At 30.8% G+C, this 16,655-nt stretch overlaps 2 protein-coding genes across 3 annotated transcripts; both read right to left on the reverse strand.

Annotated features, from left to right (window-relative positions):
* Positions 1 to 636: 636 nt before the first annotated feature.
* On the reverse strand, positions 637 to 5,783 carry LOC114182535 (uncharacterized). 2 transcript variants are annotated; one of them, XM_028069426.2, is made up of 7 exons: positions 5,532 to 5,783; positions 4,823 to 5,209; positions 2,658 to 3,208; positions 2,342 to 2,534; positions 1,913 to 1,977; positions 1,554 to 1,764; positions 637 to 1,247 (listed from the first exon to the last, which is right to left on the reverse strand). In XM_028069426.2, the coding sequence occupies exons 2-7, from the start codon at positions 4,979 to 4,981 to the stop codon at positions 885 to 887; spliced, it is 1,542 nt and encodes a 513-aa protein (XP_027925227.1). In that variant the 5' UTR covers positions 4,982 to 5,209; positions 5,532 to 5,783; the 3' UTR covers positions 637 to 884. The 2 variants fall into 2 exon arrangements, with proteins under 2 accessions (XP_027925227.1, XP_027925226.1); XM_028069425.2 differs by having other exon boundaries at positions 4,823 to 5,214; positions 5,532 to 5,722.
* A 6,383-nt stretch (positions 5,784 to 12,166) lies between these two features.
* On the reverse strand, positions 12,167 to 15,341 carry EMB2394 (Ribosomal protein L6 family). Its single transcript, XM_028067380.2, has 3 exons — positions 15,201 to 15,341; positions 13,938 to 14,246; positions 12,167 to 12,615 (listed from the first exon to the last, which is right to left on the reverse strand). The coding sequence occupies exons 1-3, from the start codon at positions 15,233 to 15,235 to the stop codon at positions 12,279 to 12,281; spliced, it is 681 nt and encodes a 226-aa protein (XP_027923181.1). The 5' UTR covers positions 15,236 to 15,341; the 3' UTR covers positions 12,167 to 12,278.
* Positions 15,342 to 16,655: the final 1,314 nt, after the last annotated feature.

Here is a 16,655-nt window from a genome sequence, read left to right on the forward strand (position 1 = left end):
TTAACAAACTTGACTATGAAATATAATTCTATGATAGTTGACTCGAGAAAAGGATTCTTACTTCGTCAACTCTAAAGTTTACAGAGTCTCTCCTTTGACCCTTTTTAACATTTTGTTTACTCTCTCACTTACTTCCTTTTCCCTTTTCTATTTCTTTCTTTTTCTTGAGTTTTTTTTTTTTTTCCAGCAAAAGAGGGTTTATGCTACATTCTTTTGGTGATAATATTTTTTCCTTTGTCTACCATTTTCAGCATTGTGATATTTCGACTTTAAATACCCTTATTCTTCGCATATTTCTTTTATGGTTCACATCTTTAGAAAAAGATTAAAAAAAATATTTGTTATCAACTTTGAAAATTTTAAACCCCTGCCCTTACTTTCAAAACATTACTTTCATATTTTTTAACACTTGAAAGACAAGTAAGATAACAGCCGCACAATTTGAGAAATTTAGAGGACTTAAAATTTAATTAAACATAAATTTCAATATTATCATCATTATTGACCTATATATCATGTTGATGCATTCTCATTTAAAAAAAATAATAATTTCCTTAGTTTGAAAAATATACCAAGTATTTTGGTTTAAATCTAAAACTCATAATGAAAATATAAGGTTAGTTTACAGATAAAAGGTAGAATAGAGAAAGGGATAAATCATAGATACGAAGAAAAGTTACATATGAACCATTAAACATTTATAAGAAAAAAAAAATCTAAAATTCATATTTTTATCTAGTATGGTATGGATCATCTAAAGTCTAATACAGCATATATATAATCTTGATTCTACTTGTATCCTTCCAAGATAACTCTATATGTGTGTATGAAGGGGAAATATTGTAAGAGTGGATATGTTGAGTTGAACATGGGAAAAACATTCACTAAGATGTTATGTTTTGATTCTGCCAGTAACTTCTCTCCCATGATTCAACTCGTTCAATTGAATTTTTCTTTCTCTGTAATTGTGCGTACAAAGATGGAGGATCAAAAGGTGCAGGCATGGTGCAAGGGTCGGTGTCTGCAGGACCCTTCACCAATGATTCCATCATAAATTTCTTTTCCGATCCTTCTGCTCCACAAACCATTGACTCCACACACAGTTCAGTAGCATTTCCACTAATGGAGGGTTTGTAAGTAAACAGTTTAGCATATGCATTCAGAAGATGAAACATGTAATCATACACAAAATCCATCTTCAACTCTTCTTGAATGAATTCACTTGCTGCCTTTCCAATTTGATGTGCCTGATGTATTTCACAGATAACAATGGCTAAACATTTAGAAGGTGTTCAAATATTTGACTTTCTCTTACGTCACAGATTTCACTAAAAAAATTGAAGTTGTCGAGAGTCCTAACGATTTCAATACTGAAGAAGTGAGGTAATCAGAAATTATGACGACAATCGTCATGATTTTGACTTCACTTTTTCGAGAGTCGTTATAACTCTTGGCTTTACATTTTGCCTCGTGTAAAAAGAAAAAGCCAGATATTCAAAGGTAAAATATTTCATGATTGATCTTAGATTCTGCAGAAAAAGTTTGAAAATTACCCTTGGCTTGTGACTGTTCCCCCAATCTACTGCAAACTTGATGGACCTGCACTTGTCATCTTCCTTAATGGGCCAATAGTGGTGCCCTGGAATGAGTCCTCTGGTGAAAAAATCGTAGTAATGTGGTTTCACAAGTAGAGTGGTGGAGTCACATGCCAGGATATATTTTTCACTCACTGACCAAGCAGAACCTTCAATGTACACCTTATATCTGCACAAATCATGAAGGAATTGAAACATGTCCAACAACAAAAATGTACTGTTACTGATAAACTGAACATGTCCAATGACAAAAATGTAATGTTACACAAAATAATAACTAAAAGAGGAGTTAAAAATTTGTCTCTTCCATCTTATACCTATGAGTGCATTGGTTTGCCAAGTCTGATTTCTTAAACCCTTCTTCTGTTTCTCGTTTCCAATCCTGGATTCAAATTTTCATTGGTCAAGAAGGACAAGAGAATAAGAAGAATAAATATATAACACTACAGACATAATTATCCTTTTTCTTTCAAATAATAAAGGCTTAATAATCATTTTTTATTTCAGTTAGTATAATTAAAGAAAACTAAGAAGAATGGTTTTTTCTTATATGAATGGATTCCCAGAGAAAAAGTGGAGTCGCCATAATCATGACGACTTCAATATCCAAAAAGTGAGTCGTTAGAAATCATGACCAAGACGACTTCACTTTTTCTTACTGAAGTTGAAGTTGTTAAGATTTCTAGTGATTTATTAACAAATGTGCTCCACTCATATAAAAAAACCCAGAAGAATGATAGTAATACCTGAGCATATAAACGAGCATTCCAATCATGATTCTCAGAAACATTGCATTTCATGAGGTCTTCTCTGGTTTCTGCAACAGATGGATTACCTTTCCAATATGCATAAGGCTCTCTGTTGAGCCATGGTATTCTCTTGTTCCCTTCTTTCAACTCTCCCAACAAAATCTCCCATGGCTTTATATTAACCTCAGCCCTAGCACCAAACACATACAATATAGTATGCCATCAATACTAAACCCTTTTCTACGTTGTAAAGTTCAGTTTTTGTACCCTGATAACAAGAATAGTATAGTATGAACAAGTGTAAGTGTGTTACCATCCCCAGAAAGACCAATCAGGAAAGACAATGTCCAAGGTATCATCATTGCCACAATATCGAAACAACGGTGGTGGCTGCTGAGAAACAGGACCACTATATTGGTTAGCCAGAACCACAGGCCAATCCACACAATCAAACATGAGTTCCAAATCAGGAACTTTTCCAGGGTACCTCCTTAACAACTGCAAAATGCCCCATAATGTAAAGACATCCCTTGTTTGGAAGGACTTTTGGTAGGTCTCCAGATAAGCCCTACCCTTCAATATCACCAACTTGAAGTTTGCCGTTGCCTTTGCCCTCTCCACCATCTCTTGTGTTATGCCTGTGTGGGCCCACGGTCTCAGATCCTCGTCGATCCAACGGAAGTACTCTGGACACGTGGCGCTGGATGAACGGCTCTGATCATCCTGTTGGATTGGGTTTTGATTGGTGGGGCATGTTCTTGTGAGGTTGTATACACCGCAGTTCAATGGAGTCTCTCTTTGAATACTGAAAGGGATTTTGGTGCTCAATGCAGATTTGGTAGATGAAATTCCAGAAAGTGTAGGCTATAAGGCAAAGTGGATCACCACAAAGAATTAGTACATTTTTTTTTTCTCAGCAAAGAAAAATATAATATAAATTCTTGCAATTTTTTATGAAATATTCATAAAGAAAAATGTGATCCAAAGTTTGAAAAATTGCAGGGAATAGACACGTTTGACAACAAGAGTCGTCTCTAATATATTTGATAATTTACATTTCAATCTATATTCTGACATCATATTGATATTAGTAATATATTATGTGATCTTTTTCGTTTTCCCCAATGTTATATATAAGAGAAATCGGTGAGGTAAATAGGTCAACTTTCTAACTTTCTATTAGAGGAATTACATAGTATAAAAGTTTGAAAAATAATAAAAAAATGTGTTGTATAAAACCTACGCACAAATAGTCAAACAAACCCTAATAAAAACAACGACGTATTATCCACGTCCTTGAGAGTTGAAATAGGAAAACGTAAATGAAGTACCACTGTAAATGACTTACTTTAAAAGCTTTGAATTGGTTGAAAAGAGATAGAAAAGTGAGAACAAGACAAGGCCTCCCTTAAAATAGGGTAAAATAAGTAACGTAGGGTACAACAAAGTTATGGGTCCAAGGTAATTTACGTGCATGAAACAGGTGGCGCAAAATTACAAGGCACGTGATCCCTTAAAGTCAAGAATCGGTTCCCTCTTTTGGGTTTGTCATGAAGTTTTAAGGACACGTGGTCCCAAAGAAAAACTCACGATCTTTAGAACTTTGTCTATGTCTGGTTAACCGACACTCTCGGCGTTTGTTTTGGTAAGGTCGTGGAAATGGAAGTTTCGAGAAAAAGCATTAATGATTTCAAGGGAAAATTTAGCACACTTTTTTAGTATATTCTTTGATATATACAAGTTTATTAAACAAACATTGTGCTTTGGGTCTGTCTGAGAATCCAAAAACGTGAAATTTAATACATTAATTTTTTTATCAGCAATACATTAATGATCAACCCTAAATACATTAATGAAGTTCCATTTTCAAAATTCAACGTCCTTCCTTGCTCAATTTTTACTTTTGTAGAAGGTCTAAACCTACCACATCTATATTTCACTTTCTATTACACCTAAATAGTTGAACTACTCCTTTTCTTTCACATTTAGTAATCAATTTTTTTTTAAGTATGAGTTTTTCTTAATTCAATTACTTCCCAACATTTATATGATCAAATCATATCATCTTATTCAACTAGTTGCAATTAAGTTTAAAGTATATTTTTTAGGATAATAGAAATTTACAAGCACCTAATCTTTCCACCACCCTATACCCTAATGGAATTTGATTTAAGTTACATGTATTCATAATGGTTAAATAAATAATCTTTAACTAAATAGAATGTTTTGGAGGGAAAAAGACTAAGAAGAAAGGACAAAGACATTTGGTGTTTTGTTGAACGATCCATGCCACGAGCCAAGGGAATTCACACACCATTCCTAAGGAATTCCCCAACGTGTCTCTGTTTCAGAGAACCGTAACTTACGAAACAAACAAGAGCATATAATAACGTTAAAAATAGCCCACACATTGAACCAATCAACGTTGGAGGTAAAAGGATAACAATAGCGATAACAATGATTAGGGAGAATACTCACAGGTGTGTCGATCACGCGCGTGTAAGCCAACACGCCGACGATGACCACGACGGGGAAGACGAGAACCACCGCGGACCGCGGCAGAGATTTTATGATCGGCAACCACATTCCCTCCTTACTGGAATGACGAAAATGCCCCGATCCGTTGTCCTCTTGCATCTGCGCGATTACAGTGTCGTTGTTCTCTCTTCTTCTCTGTTTCTTTGCCTCTGTTTTTGCCTCTTCGCCACTTCACTCTTACCCTTTTGAAGTTCTGAGCTTCTTCTACATGGAATGTTTCAAAGCTGAAAACTTTATAATGGCTCTTCAATTGGGAGGCTGGGTTTTATTTTACCCAATTGGATGTGTCTCTGTGTTGCAAAAGTTGAAAATCAATGCACTCTTTTTCTGCGCTGACAAAAGAGAAGATTGAGTTAGTTCATGATGCATAGATGTATATAGCATATATATATATATATATAAAATGATTGTTTAGAAACTGATTGAAAAGCAAAAAACCATGTCTGATTTTGCTATAAAACGTAAATTTGTAACTACAACTTTTTGAATAAACTATATAAATCACATATAACCATGCTACAAAAACGTGAAACTTGAAGCTATTAACTCTCTAAATATAAAAGAATAACATCAAGAACAGATAGCATGTGGGGTGGTGTGTGAGAAAAAACACAGATCATGAGAACCGACACAGAGAAAGATAACAAACCTGCGATTTTTCTTGTGTGAGTTGAGTAGATGTGAATCTAAGAAAGATGTTTAAGTTTATCTCTGTTTCTCTGTTCTAATAGCATGAAGATTAAAGATCAAAAGTGAAAGAAACATGTAAAAAGTTTGACATTGGAGAGAAAATGTGGATTCAACATGGAAAAAGGAAAAGAAAATCTATGAATCTCGTGAATACAGAGCTGTGTGTGGGTTTTTGTCTGAGTGATTGTTATATATAGTGCGATGAATAATGTGAAAGGAAATAAGAGAAAATAAGAAAAAGGATCCTTATTGTATCTATCTTTCTTTGATGACCACAATTTGGAAAACAAGTGCACATGTTGCAGTGTGATGCTTGCTGGTTTTGGGAATTTAGTTATTGTTATTTTTTTACCTTCATCTGTTGTTTTTTTCTCTCCCGAGAGAGACCATTTTCCTTAACCTCTAGATTTTTTCTTTGTTCCTTTGGAGTAACGTCTTCGTCACTCGATCACAATTTTTTAGGAGTTCTTTTCCTTCCTTGGAATTCCCTAAATTCTTTCATCGTTGAACTCTTATTTACATTATTTAGGGAGAACTCATTTACATGTACATCATAATTAGTACCATTATGAAATCAAATGTTAAAAGAAGATCAAATTAGAGACGGGAAAGGGATGAGATTCATTATTTTATCTTTTTTCTAAAGTAAAAGTGTATGTCCATTTCCGCCTTCATAAATATAAATATTTTTATCTCATTTCATTCTTACCTATTAATGAACATGTTCGTATTTGTGTTTGTACTTATTTTTTTATTATTTTAATATTAATAAATATTTTTTCTGAAAAATAAAAATTATGAAAAAAGTATTATATTATCAAGTATTCAAAATCAAAATAATATGATTAATATCAAACATTTAAAAACAAATGATAATTATACAAATTTTAAATCAAAATAGGAAATGAATAATTATGTAAATATTATACAAATAAAATTTCATACCAACTAAAATATTCAGTAATTTTGAAAACAAGAAACAGAAAAGTTAATAAAGTTGAAAAATTATAAAATAAACACAAATGTTCAAGCTTATTAATATTTCAAATGTTTATATACTTCATCTCCCCCAAATTATAAGGAATATCTTTTTTTATACACTAAAAATATTATAATACACTACTTAAAGGAAATCACAGATATAAAAAAAGTAACTAATGATAATTTAAATTTAGACATAAATATTTTATCATTTGAACTTCATGACAATGAAGTTTAGAATTTAAGATTCACATATATGTTTATGAGAGTAAGTTAGAAAATAAAAATAATTATATTAAAAATATTAAAATAATACTCTACATGATATAAAAGTATTAAAAAGAAGTAAAATGATTAAATATGTGTTCGAGAAACTATGTGATACTCCATTGAACACTATTATACAAATAAAAATGAGTAATTAAAAGATAAAAAGTATCTTGGAAATCTTAGAAAATTTTTTAGATATTGAACTAGTCGTCAAGAAATAATAAAAATTGTTTGAATGAAACAAAAAATTCTTCAAATAAATAAATAAAAATTAAGAATCAAAGATAATAAAAAACAAAAGATTTTTCATATATTACTTAGTTAAAGAAGGATTTACACCATTGAGCACTTGAAACATACAGAAAGTCAAGATTTCTAATGAGAAAAAAAAATAAACAATAAAAAAAATACAAAATACAAAGAAAAAAAGAGATTAGAAATAATTGAAAATTAGACCTAAAATTGATAATACCATTTGAACGTAACTATAAAAAAAATGTGTAGTCAAAAGAGAAAGTAATAATTTTATGGTTACAGAACAAGCCAACCAATTTTAAAAAGGAGGAAAACATGTATGATAAAAAGAGAGAGTAGGTTACAAAACTAAATATACTAAAAAATTATAATAATAAGTCTTTTATGTTACAATACTTCTGTAATTTATACAGGATAAAACAAATTGAGTATTATCCATCTTCATACATGTAGAGAGTAAATACAAAAAGTTTCCATACAAATAAAGACTAGTTTAGAAAATACCTATTACTCGAGGACATGTCTATCTTTGAGTTTTCCGAGTGATCCTACTTTTTTCTTCTTTGATTCTTTATGATAGTTAATTTAATGTGTTTTAATGTCTACGGGGTTTTAATTGCTACGAAGAGTTATTGTGCCTTTCCTTCTATTACCATACCAATTATGTGCATTACCATATTTGCAGAAGATTAATCAACCGTTAATTCAACAAATAAAAACAAAAATAAAGAATTAAGAATTTTTTTGTAGTAATTGTTTAATTTTTTTGAAAATTTCAAATTTTCTACTCTAATAGATTTTATTACAGTCCATTTAAATTTCTCGTCATAATAATTACATTCCATTTAAATTTTTCGTGCGTTAATTTCAAATTGTTTCGAAATTCTTTTTCTAACATTAATGGGTAAGAAGACCCACAATGTTTTTCTTTATTATCATGTCATCACATGCTTATGAAGTTACGTTTGAATGTTGAACTTTCATTAAGTCAATATTCTTAGCTACTTTGAAAAGTACATCAAACAAATTTATTTAATTGACGAAACAATCATTTGAGCAATGTTTTAATGAAGCACAATTAATTATTCACATTAGTCTCTTGTTTGAAAGCTTAAATTTATTATGTAATAATTGTCCCCCATTTCACTCGTAAAACAATTCCTACATATCCACGTTTATGTGTGACATCCCATTTAAATAAAATAATTCTACTAAATAAAACATTACATAAATATAATATAAAATAGAGTACGAGACATATTGTATGAAAGATTTTGCAGTCATCTATAATATACTGGTAGGAAAGCCAAAGGCACTACACAATGTCATAAACAAAATTCAAAATGGAACAGTTGTCCAAAAGGTTGCTCACAGAGCAAGAAAACTATAAACAAATAAGAGTTCTTCAAAAGGGAACTCAATAGTGAGCCACATCCAAACACAAGGTCTAAACTACATGGCGGCATCTCCATCATCCTGACGACCAGCAGGGATTTTCACATCTGCTCACACCAATAATTGATAATCATTGCAAAAAGGAAAACCAAACAGTAAACAAACAAAAAAGAAAGGGTAAGATAGAGTAAGAATTTTAACATGTTATTTGAGCAAGCAAATATTAGAAGAGGTTATGAACATGTAAAGCAGCAGGCACCCAAAACATGTGATAGCAACGAATTAGACTCTTTGACTCAATAATCCGGATTATGCACTTGATATAGAATTCTAAAGAAAGTATGCACCTGTGCTGGTTTCTAAACTCTACAAAGTCTAGACACAAAGGTTATCACCCAACCACACATAACGTTAATCCCATTATGTCTTAGGTTCAAACACCTCCCAAGACTAGGATCTCCTGTCACTCTCACCACATAATTCATTATACTCAATATGTGTGTGAACGATTATTAGAGTTCAAAATACCTTCCTTTATCTAGACATCTCCTCTATCAAGACATACACTAACCACAACATCACCAAGAGTTTCCCTTGAAACTCTTTTACCATCAACACTCCACATGTTATCTCATAATAATTACCATCCCAAACTAAACACATCAAGTACAGGTAAAAAAAAATGCCACATCATTCATGCATATTCATACATCATATTTTTAGCATTAACTCAGTCAATCACAAGTTAAAGTAAGGAGTTAAATTTATGTTGCAATTCTCGCTTAAGCTAGACTAATTTTGCTTAAGCTAGAAATGCTCGCTTAAGCTAGACTGGTCTCGCTTAAGCTAGATTGATCTCGCTTAAGCTAGACTTGTCTCGCTAAAGCTAAAAATTATCGCTTAAGCTAGACTGGTTTCGCTTAAGCTAAAATATCATATTTTCACTAATTTAAACATGCAAAACCAAAAATCTCAAACACAAAAAAACACAACCACTCCGATTTCATTACACTCATTAATCCAACACATCAAGATGCAATCAAATACCAAGATAAACAATTTATTTCAAAATCTAAAAGAAAACCCTAGCTTTATTTACCTCGAAACTGAGAACTAACTCAAGAAACCTTTAAGGAGCTGAAAAACAGAACCATGGGAGACAAGAATGAGACCATTATTGAGACTCATGTGGAACTAGAGCTACCACAAACAGAAAAGAACGAAGGGGTAGAGTTTTAGTGCTCAACTTACGTAGTGAAAGATGATTTTCGCTAACTGGAAAGGAGATTTAAGAGTGGGAACTGTTTTTGGCGAATGAGATAGAATGAGAGAATTAGTGACGAGAAGGGGATCTTGGAGTACTAAGTGGACTAACTCAGGACCCTCAAATAAAAACCAGATCCAAAACCTTTGAGATAAAAGGGACTTAGAAATAGTACTTAGTACTTGATAACCAATAAATAAATTTTTATCATACAATATTAGTGAGAACACAATACGTAGGGCTGGGCAAAACGTACTAATATGTACTGAACTATTAAAAATTGTATTGAACTAAAAGATAATTCACCTGAACTGCACTGAACTGAAAAACAGTTCAGACAGACTAAGCTGAACTGTTTTTTTTTTCAAACAAATTGAACTACACTATAATATGAATCGAAATGTTATAAAATGAACTATTTTACAAATTGCACTATTTTTAAACTGAACTACATTACTCTTGAAAACTTCAAATATCAACTAAAAAATGTATAAAGTTTTTATATAAAATCACTTTGTTCAAATTTATTCAAGCTCTTTAGTATCTTGTGAAAAAATATAGAGAAATATATTTATGTCAACACAATACAAATCATTTTCCCTAACTTATCTCAATGTATTTATCAACTTTATTAATTTTTTTTCTTCCAAACATGTTTTAATACTCGTCTTATAATTGTCAAACACATTGTAAATGTGATATTTAAATAAAATATAAGTGATGGATTTAAATATATATATATATATATATATATATATATATATATATATATATATATATATATATATATATATATATATAAAACATAAAAGAATTGATGAAATTTTTATTCACATAAACTGAATTTAAATAGAGATATTTTTTAAAATTGAAATAGAAAAACATATTAATATCCTACCCATACCATACTTAACAAATGCTCTTTCATTTTGCAAAGAAAGCCAATACTTTACAAATTCGTCAACAACTTTAACCATTTCTTCCGAAAAGAACATGCATCCAAATTAATTATTCTCCTTGTTAAAGTTTATCATTGTCCAAGATTTTTAGCCTTATTTATTAACTTTGAAATATTAAAATCTCAGCTTTTTTTACTGTAACAATTATTGTGACAGTGCTGATTGAAACAAAAAAAATGGAAAGTGTTCAAATCTTGAAGAGGAATGTTCAGATAGTGAAGAGGAAGGGAAAACTAAAATGCCACAATTCATTTCATATATGGAACAGTTAACTGATAAGTTTGATTTCTTGAAACTGAACCGAAAAACAATGCAGTGCAGTTTTATATACAAACAGTTCAGTTTTTTTTTTAGTATAAAATAATGCAGTTAACCACATATTAGGTTCTATTTTATCTCTTCAACAAGTTTAGTAATAAGCATAACGATTCTATTTTTATGTGGCACTAACGATTTAATAATTTTAATAACTATCTTTGTAGTTCTAGAATGTTTTGGTTTATGTTCCTATCTACTATCCGGATATACCAAGAAAGATGTACGGTCTAATGAGACTACTACGAAATATTTACTCATGGGTGAAACAAGCTCAGTAAATTATGCCCAGTCCTAACAATACGTTAAGTGTCTTTTTTTTATTGAATATATAACTTTAATTTTAAAGAAAACTAAATTTAAATAAATAATGATTTGAAAAGGATAAAATGTTAAAATAAATATTTTAATTTAAAAATGATTAAACTTAAATTAATATATATTTAAAAGATAAAAATTAAATTATAAATTTTTAATTTAAAATAAAAATTATATATATATATAATTATTTATTTTCTAATTTTATGTATTTATTTTAATACATATGAAAACAAAATTAATATATATATATATATATATATATATATATATATATATTATTTTTTTTTTTGAAATCCTGTAATTATAATTAGATTTCAAAATTCGGTAATTTTAATTTTTTTAATCAAGTTTTAAAATCTGGTAGCTTCCTAAATATGTTTTTTTAAAATCGTTTTAGTGGGTTTAAGTTGGTGAGGTGGGTAAAAATAAAAAAAAAGTTATTTTGGTAATTTTGAATAACTTGGAGGTGTTGAAGAAATCTTTAGGGGTGGAGGAAGAAGTGCCCAAAAAGAAGATGCCCCATTGACCCAAAAAGAACAGAAGGCACACCCTACCAAAATAACTAAATAATCCAGGAAGCAAGTAGAGGCCACAAAAACGGTAACCGATCAAAGGTGCTTTTTGAGCTACCATTGCTCAATTCTTTTCCATCAATAATTGGCATTTATTAGTTTTAACAGCCACACTCAGTGCTATTGTTGAGATTTTATCTCAAGATAACAAAAAAATCTGACTATCATGATAGATTATCCATCAACAGCTATTATCACGCTATAATCACAGTTCATGATTGCGATGCTATTAAGTATCATCATAAGCATAAGGGACTCAAACTTATCTCAAAGAATATGAGTTTCTCTTGGTATATATAACATTTCCATTACTAACAAATGAAGGAAAGTAACAGGAGAGAAATGAAAAAGGAAAATTGAAAAAAAAAAACCCATTACTTCTTCTTCCCTGCTTTTCCTTCCTTTCTCCTTACAATTTCATCAGCATATTTGACACCCTTTCCTTTGTATGGTTCTGGGGGTCTCCATTTCCTGATAGAAGCAGCAAACTGGCCGACCTCAGATTTGTCAAACCCACTAACTGTGATTCTGGTGTTTTCTTCCACCTTCACTTTGAGGCCACTGGGGATTTCCATCTTTACAGGATGAGAAAATCCAAGATTCAGCACCACTGCGTTTCCTTCTACCATAGCACGATAACCGACACCAACAAGTTGAAGCTTCTTTTCAAACCCTTGAGATACTCCAACAACCAGGTTGTTTGTAAGAGTCCTGTAACATTTATGTGTCAAGTATGAATATATGATCAAAGAAATATGACTAAGATTCATATTTAAGCTACCCCAGTTAAACTGTGATTCTACTCATACAAGAAAAACTTTCATACTTTAAATGGATGATCACAACAGGGGAACTAACATCAATAATAGAATTATGCCAAGCCAGGCGATAACAGATTAATTTCCCCCAACAACAACAAAAGGTGCGTATCTGCAAAATGTATTGCACAGATTTGAATGTTTTGAAGACTATTCACAAATCTAGGTATGAGTCTAACTAAATCCTTTGGGCACAACTATATCTCAAGTTCAATAATAAGAAATAACCAATCTGTGAACTACCAAGGGCTAATTGTAAAAGTTTATTGCAGCGAGAGTGAAATCAATGTTTCTGATCGCCAGCTATGAAAAGCAGAAAATAGCACAAGCTTTTCATTGAATTACAGCCATGGAAAGAAAGGGGAGGGGAGTTGTGGGGAAGAGTACGGGAACTATTCAAAATGGAAGTTTTCAATGAGAACTAAATGGAACCTTATCCCGAACATTATTAGTTACAGCTTGTTGTAGAAGGGAGTAGTAAAAGGGCAAGAAAAGAACTATCAAGGTTCCAATAAGCAGAATATTATATGATTTCATTAACATTCAATATTGTAATCAGAATATTCCTTTTAAGTGGTATCGAGTGCAGAGTTCATTCCATGATCTGAATCCATGGCATTCAGGTCAGAAGGCCAGCCAACATTCTTATCGTTGTATTGATGCTTACCCTTGCACTACAACATTCTAATTAGAATCACATAATGGTTTCATGAAAATAAAGATTAGTTTTACCAAAGATATATTCAAGATCACAAAAATCCCCAAACAATATAATCATCATGAACCACTAAATTATCATGATTAAAAATAACATTGCCTAATTGACAAGTGATCCATTCTATATCACTACTTTCCCGTCTTGTCTTCTAACAAAATTAACACAATACTAGTTACCAACATCTAGCTCAGATAAATTATTGCTATGGCTAATCACAAAGCAACATGAACGAATGAACAGTAGGTTATAAATTTACTACTATCATTATGCCACAAAAATTGGTGCATTATGCAACGGACATTGGCAGCAACATATCCTATTTCCTACAGTCATCAAGTCAAAGTTTTTTTTGTTTCCATTTTCATCTCCGTGTGTTTACAGAACAATATTGAAATAATGAGACAAAGGTGCAAAGGTAATCAGCATGTATTAAGACAAAATGGAAATTTAATACTCCCGAATCCTAATTGAGAAAGGAGGTCAGTAAAATGAAGTACCTAAAAAGCCCATGCATTTGATTGGCTCTTCTGGTTTCAACTGCCTTTTTAACCCTTATAGTCCCAGACTCATCCCTCTCAACCAACACTTCTCGAGGATAAGTTAATGCCAGTTCTCCCAAAGGACCTTTAACTTGTATATCCTGTCCTTCCAAATTTACCGTAACATTTGATGGCACTGTAATTCGTTGTTTCCCAATTCTTGATTCCTTACATTCTACAGTTTTTCTAACGAAACCAGCTTGAGCACCAGGAATACTAGAAACTCTGAGCTTATTTGTCTCACCCACGAAAACAGTCTTCAAATTGCTGAAATAAGACAGCAAAACTATCAGTGAGATTTCTCAATCCTATATAACATTTACTGATTTAAATGTACTTCTCATCACCCAAGAATTATACCAATCACATGAACAAATTACTAAGAAAAATAGAGGAAAACAAAAACCAAGAGTTCTGTCAATAGACCCAAGGCCAATTTAATTCGACATTTCCCTAAAATTTAGAAGTTATTTTCCATTTCATAGAATGTAGAAATGCACACTAAAGAACAACACCCAGCTTGAACGTGACGCAATCAATGAAGTGAGCACAAGCAATAATCTACCAAAATTATTTCTGTTAACAGAAAAATCATGAATAAAAACAATTACATTCCCAACTAATGATTTCATCAAGAACTCCCTCTAAGCATGCTCATTAAACTTCTCTTCAAGTCTGTACATGTCGCTGGCAACGTAAAATAGAAAATTCATAATCATTATTCTTCACATATTGACAATACCACTAACAAGCATTTCATCAAATATCCTCAAAGCAACACCCACTTCATTGAATTCCAAGCACAGATCCACAAGATTATTATCACAGTTATGATTACCCACGAGCAAATCATTTTGAAGACCAGAGTGAACTCAAAGCCCCACAATTTCTTGAACTATCACATAATTCTTTAGGCCCAATTGAGATTGAGGCACTTAGAGCCATTCAAGTGAAAGAAAAACACATTCAAATGTTCAGACAGCTAGAGAGTTCAGAACAGTCGTTTTTCTCAAAGTTTAAAACTGTACTTGCTACTGCGATAAAGGAGCTAAAACCCGTAAAGGGTGGTTTTTTCTTCCGTGAAATGTAATATTTGGTAACCATATAACCGACATTGAAGATTGCAATGTAAAACTAAAAGTGTTCCAATACACAGGGAATTGAAAAAGGGAAGTAGCATAAGTGAAGCAAATAAGAGAAAGAGAGAGTAAGAATCTTTACCTTATACAAAAAGAGGAAGTAACTGAGGAAGCCATTGTTACACCGTCCAAGGTTGTTCCACCAAGAACAGAAGAAAAAGCCTTATCCAATGAAATATCGTATTTTTATTTATTTTTAATAACAGAGTGATCGGTAATTTGAAATAACCCTTTTTGGTCCAAGAAATGATGATGAGGTAACTCCTATTGGGCCTATGATTATTCTTTTTGGGCCAAAAGCCCAACAAGAGTCTAAGATTGAGTAATCCCTCCAGTGAATTACTCTATTTCAACTTCTTTTAATTGTTTCACCAAAAAAAATATTTTAATAAGTTGAGAAAAATAAATTATTTATTTGAGATATATCCTACTTATTGTCATGAAGATTGTGTCAAGGGAAAGATACTAGTTTTCTATAATATTGTAAACTACGTTTCAAACTCTAGTTGAGAGAAATGTTTAAACACTTCATGTTTAATTGATTGAGTTGTGAAGGAGAATTTTTAATTAATCATATATGTGTTAAAAGAAATAGTCTAGAAGATTGTGCAAAAAGATTAGAACATTATTTAATAGTTTTTGTTGAAAAGTTTAAAGTGGGGATTAGTTGCTAAACAAAGTATATAGTATCATCTTTATGGAATAACATCAAAGACAAAATTCAATACATAGTAATTGTATTTTTGGTGAAATTATGTAATTGTTATCCTCTATATTTTCTCCCATTTACCAAGCTTAGAATGAAGGAAAAAAAAATCCTTTTCACTTATCAGTATAGTAAAGTAATTATTTATCAACAACGCATTCAAAAATTCTACCTTCTCTAGAAATACATTAAATATGAGATTCCAATTGATATAATTTAAATTTGTGAGACAAAAATTAAATAATTACATTTAAAAAAACTAAGAATGTAATTAAGAGGATTTGATAATTTAAATATTTTTTACATTGTCATATAATAATATAGTATTATCCATATAATAAAATTATTAATGTTTATAATAACTAATTTAAATCACAATTAGAATTTACACAAGCTTGTAAATATCTTTACATCGTTAATGAAAATTTTAGAACTTTAATATGATGAGATACTACTTTTTTTTTTTTAATTTTTAATAACGGATCTTTTTATTCAGCTCTTACAATTTAAGGAAGGATTTAGTGGGATAATGCAAAATAATAAAATCTGAGTCAAATTCAAAACTTTATAAGATAATTTTATGATTTTTTTTATACAAGGTGCTCAACTTTCTAGTAATTATAATGTGAAACTTAAATTCACGATTCTCATTACTTACCAAACCTCAATACTATTATTTTAATAATTTTTTATTCCATTTAATTACAGATTTATCTTTTATTATATACCTTTTTTATCAAAATAATAATCACATAATCAATTATAACATATATTTTTTTCTTAAACTTAAACCCTAGTAAATCTCGATATTTGAACAATGTAATAGAATTA

This window comes from Vigna unguiculata, chromosome 4 (genome assembly GCF_037176805.1).
Source record: "Vigna unguiculata cultivar grain cowpea cultivar isolate G323 ecotype 2 chromosome 4, ASM3717680v1, whole genome shotgun sequence".
In the NCBI taxonomy this organism is placed as follows: Eukaryota; Viridiplantae; Streptophyta; class Magnoliopsida; order Fabales; family Fabaceae; genus Vigna; species Vigna unguiculata.